The sequence below is a fragment of the Oncorhynchus kisutch genome, linkage group LG13 (assembly GCF_002021735.2).
Source record: "Oncorhynchus kisutch isolate 150728-3 linkage group LG13, Okis_V2, whole genome shotgun sequence".
NCBI classification, from domain to species: Eukaryota; Metazoa; Chordata; class Actinopteri; order Salmoniformes; family Salmonidae; genus Oncorhynchus; species Oncorhynchus kisutch.
In genome coordinates, this window is record NC_034186.2 from 70,409,907 (window position 1) to 70,414,717 (window position 4,811).

Here is a 4,811-nt window from a genome sequence, read left to right on the forward strand (position 1 = left end):
TCACAGCAGCAAGATCTGGGACCTGTTTTGGGACCTGTTGTTTCGGGACCTGTTTGCACATTGTTACAACATTGCCAATAATATAACATTTGAAAAGTCAATATTATTTTAAAAACTGTTGTGAGTGTAATGTTTACTGTTCATTTTTTATTTCCCTTGTTTATTTAAAGCCCTTTAAAGCCCTTTGAATTGAGAGAGAGAGAGAGAGAGACAGAGAGAGAGACAGAGAGACAGAGACAGAGAGAGAGAGAGAGAGAGAGAGAGAGAGAGAGACAGACAGAGAGAGAGACAGAGAGACAGAGACAGAGAGAGAGAGAGAGAGAGAGAGAGAGAGACAGAGAGAGACAGAGAGAGAGAGACAGAGAGAGAGACAGAAACAGAGAGAGACAGAGAGAGACAGAGACAGAGAGAGACAGAGACAGAGACAGAGAGACAGAGACAGAGACAGAGCGAGAGAGAGAGACAGAGAGAGAGACAGAGAGACAGAGACAGAGAGAGACAGAGACAGAGAGAGACAGACAGAGCGAGAGAGACAGAGAGAGACAGAGAGAGACAGAGAGAGAGACAGAGAGAGAGAGAGACAGAGAGAGAGAGACAGAGAGAGAGAGAGACAGAAAGAGACAGAGAGAGAGAGAGACAGAAGAGAGAGAGAACAGAAAGAGAGAGAGAGAGACAGAGAGAAACAGATACAGAGACAGAGAGAGACAGAGACAGAGACAGAGAGAGAGAGAGACAGAAACAGAGAGAGACAGAGACAGAGAGACAGAGAGAGAGACAGAAACGGAGAGAGACAGAGACAGAGAGAGACAGAGACAGAGAGAGACAGAGACAGAGCGAGAGAGACAGAGAGAGAGAGAGACAGAGAGAGAGACAGAGAGAGACAGAGAGAGACAGAGAGAGAGAGACAGAGAAAGACAGAGAGACAGAGACAGAGAGAGAGACAGAGAGACAGAGAGAGAGAGACAGAGAGAGACAGAGAGAGAGAGACAGAGAGAGAGAGACAGAGAGAGAGACAGAGACACAGAGAGAGAGACACAGAGAGAGAGAGACACAGAGAGAGAGAGACAGAGAGAGACAGAGAGAGACAGAGAGAGAGAGAGAGAGAGAGAGAGAGACAGCGAGAGAGAGAGACAGACAGAGAGAGACAGAGAGAGAGAGAGACAGAGAGAGAGAGAGAGAGAGACAGAGAGACAGACAGAGAGAGACAGAGAGAGAGAGAGACAGAGAGAGAGAGAGAGAGAGAGAGAGAGACAGCGAGAGAGAGAGACAGACAGAGAGAGACAGAGAGAGAGAGAGACAGAGAGAGAGAGAGAGAGAGACAGAGAGACAGAGAGAGAGAGACAGAGAGAGAGACAGAGAGAGAGACAGAGAGAGAGAGACAGAGAGAGAGAGACAGAGGGAGATTGTCTGAGTAGCATCTGGATTGATTCATTAAAGATCTTTATCAGCAGACAGAGGAAGAGACTGTGGTGTAGGGATGGGTAGACAGGGAAACAGGGAGGTGAAGAGATGGATCGATGGAGAAAAGGAGAGCCCGTGGTGGTGGGAGGTGGGGAGATGGAAGGATGAAGCAAAGGAAAGAAGGAGAGATGGAGAGATGGAGAGATGAGGCAGGCGGAGGTAGAGAGATGAAGGGATAGAGAGAGGTGGAGAGAAACATGAGATGAGCTGTGGTACGCTGTGCATTTATATTCACTGCATGAAGGAGTGATGAAGGGTTGGAGGTGGAGAGGCGGGAGAAAACAGGAAAGCTGTTATTAGTGGAGGGGGAGGAAGGAGGAGAGGAAGGAGGTGGAAAGGAGGTGAGGGAGGAAGGAGGAGAGGAGAGGAGGGAAGGGAGGGAGGGAGGAGGGTTCTAATAAACACTATGTTAGTGTGCAATATAAAGAGCATGATGCAGGAAAGAAAACACTTAGAGTAGCAGCACTAATGTGTTTAGTCGTTTATAGCTCTGAGTATGAATCATTCTGGTTCACTTTTACATCAACTCTCTCTGTTTATAGCTCTGAGTATGAATCATTCTGGTTCACTTTTACATCAACTCTCTCTGTTTATAGCTCTGAGTATGAATCATTCTGGTTCACTTTTACATCAACTCTCTCTGTTTATAGCTCTGAGTATGAATCATTCTGGTTCACTTTTACATCAACTCTCTCTGTTTATAGCTCTGAGTATGAATCATTCTGGTTCACTTTTACATCAACTCTCTCTGTTTATAGCTCTGAGTATGAATCATTCTGGTTCACTTTTACATCAACTCTCTCTGTTTATAGCTCTGAGTATGAATCATTCTGGTTCACTTTTACATCAACTCTCTCTGTTTATAGCTCTGAGTATGAATCATTCTGGTTCACTTTTACATCAACTCTCTCTGTTTATAGCTCTGAGTATGAATCATTCTGGTTCACTATACATCAACTCTCTCTGTTTATAGCTCTGAGTATGAATCATTCTGGTTCACTTTTACACCAACTCTCTCTGTTTATAGCTCTGAGTATGAATCATTCTGGTTCACTTTTACATCAACTCTCTCTGTTTATAGCTCTGAGTATGAATCATTCTGGTTCACTTTTACATCAACTCTCTCTGTTTATAGCTCTGAGTATGAATCATTCTGGTTCACTTTTACATCAACTCTCTCTGTTTATAGCTCTGAGTATGAATCATTCTGGTTCACTTTTACATCAACTCTCTCTGTTTATAGCTCTGAGTATGAATCATTCTGGTTCACTATACATCAACTCTCTCTGTTTATAGCTCTGAGTATGAATCATTCTGGTTCACTATACATTAACCCTTTCTGGGAATGACGACACACTGACAGAGAATAGGGCAAAGGTGTAAAAACCTTCTATATCCTGGACTTTAAAGCCTGGACCAGGCACATAGAGATCTGGGACTGAGCTGGCGCAAACCCTGGTGCAGTATTCAAGTCTACCTGGCTTGGTGAAGGTTAAAGCTACATAAATACTACTTGACTCACTAATCATGGTGCTGATGAAGTTCCCCAGGGGTGAATTATACGGTATAATAACACTGTTCAGTCTCAGGGGAACAGAAGGGAAACACATTCAAAGATTGGGGCAAGGTGACTCCTTCTCATCTTCCCCTCACCCCCTCTCCCTCTTCCTCCCCTTTCTCTACTTCTTCTTCCATCTCTCTATTCCTTTCTTCCTCCCACTCTTCCTCTACCTCTGTAACTATGCTTCTTCCTCCATCTTTCTCTCTTCTGTTCTTGATCCCACTCTTCCTCTAACCCTGTTCCCTTCCCTCCCTCCATCTCCATTGTCCACCCCTCTCCCTCTCCTCCTCCCTCTCTGCTAGCCCCTTTGGCCCCTCTCCCTCTCCCTCTCCTCCTCCCTCTCTGCTAGCCCTTTTGGCCCCTCTCCCTCTCCTCCACCCTCTCCGCTAGCCCTTTTGGCCCCTCTCCCTCTCCCTCTCCTCCTCCCTCTCTGCTAGCCCTTTTGGCCCTTCTTCCTCTCCCTCTCCTCCTCCCTCTCTGCTAGCCATTTTGGCCCCTCTCCCTCTCCTCCTCCCTCTCTGCTAGCCCTTTTGGCCCCTCTCCCTCTCCTCTCCCTCTCTGCTAGCCCTTTTGGCCCCTCTCCCTCTCCCTCTCCTCCTCCCTCTCTGCTAGCCCTTTTGGCCCCTCTCCCTCTCCTCTCCCTCTCTGCTAGCCCTTTTGGCCCACCTTGGTGCAGGGCAGGTGCCAGGTCTCATTAAGAAGTGTTGGCCAACAGCGCTCTCTCACAGAGTTCACCTGCTGTCAGAGTGTATAATCACCTGACCTCTCACCTGTCACACAGTGGAACATCACCTACACACACACATGCACACGAACATGCACACACACACACACACACACACACACACACACACACACACACACACACACCTTCGAACCCAGACAAAGCCAACCTGACACTGAAGACATCCTACAGGGAGAGAGAATGGTCCTCTAACCACTGATTCTAGACCAGGACCCTAAATACCATCCCAGAGCTTCACCACTATTAGCCACAGAGCCAAGCTGCTTGGGGATTCTGTCTCTCTCTGTCCACACCACAGGGCTCAGTCCACATTGCAGTGTGTGTGTGTGTACATGCCTGGGGTTATGTGTGTGTGTGTGTGCACCTGCCTGGTTGTGTTTGTGTATGTGTGTGTCTGTGTGTGTGTGTGCCTGTGCGTGTTGCGCGCGTGTGTGTGTGTGTGTGTGTATAGAGGTGAGCCAGGTGTGGTGTCTACAACATGAATAAACCATGCTGTATCATTATAACCAGCAGGAAGAGAAGACCTCTGCTCTGTTATCTCTATGGCTACTTACTGTCAGCATGGAGAGAGGCATGATGGCCGACTCAGAGGCTTTGGGGCTCAGTTAAAAGAGATGAAAACTCTTTCATTCTGATCCAGACATCTTCATCACCGCTTCACGAGGCTTCCCAATTACACCAGCTTGAAGCCTTGTGCCTAAAGTACAAGATGCCCGGCTGACGCTGTCCTGACCGTTTCATCTCCCGCACTCTCTCTCTCTCTGTGTGTGTGTGTGTGTGTGTGTGTGTGTGTGTGTGTGTGTGTGTGTGTGTGTGTGTGTGTGTGTGTGTGTGTGTGTGTGTGTGTGTGTGTGTGTGACGACGGAGGGTTGGGGCTAGGCTGCGTCTTTGAGTTTGGTGTGTCCTCAGATCAAAGAGAACCAGAGCAGAACAGCAGTAGAGAGAGAGAGAAGGGGAAGGAGAGAAGGGAGAGACAATCCCTTAGCAAGAGGGATGATGCAGCCACCTGAACCCTGCACTGTCCTCTATTTCTCCTTTACTTTT

At 47.5% G+C, this 4,811-nt stretch overlaps 1 protein-coding gene across 1 annotated transcript in view; it reads left to right on the forward strand.

Moving 5' to 3' along the window:
• Nucleotides 1-314: 314 nt before the first annotated feature.
• The window catches only part of LOC116376723 (serine/threonine-protein kinase fray2-like), a gene marked incomplete at its 5' end in the record, with an annotated part of 6,402 nt that continues 1,905 nt past the window's right edge, over nt 315-4,811 (forward strand). The window contains 3 exons of the mRNA XM_031838101.1: nt 315-651; nt 1,053-1,395; nt 3,133-3,196. Of these exons, the coding sequence (XP_031693961.1) occupies nt 315-651; nt 1,053-1,395; nt 3,133-3,196 (744 nt within the window). The remainder of the gene's footprint in view (nt 652-1,052; nt 1,396-3,132; nt 3,197-4,811) is intronic.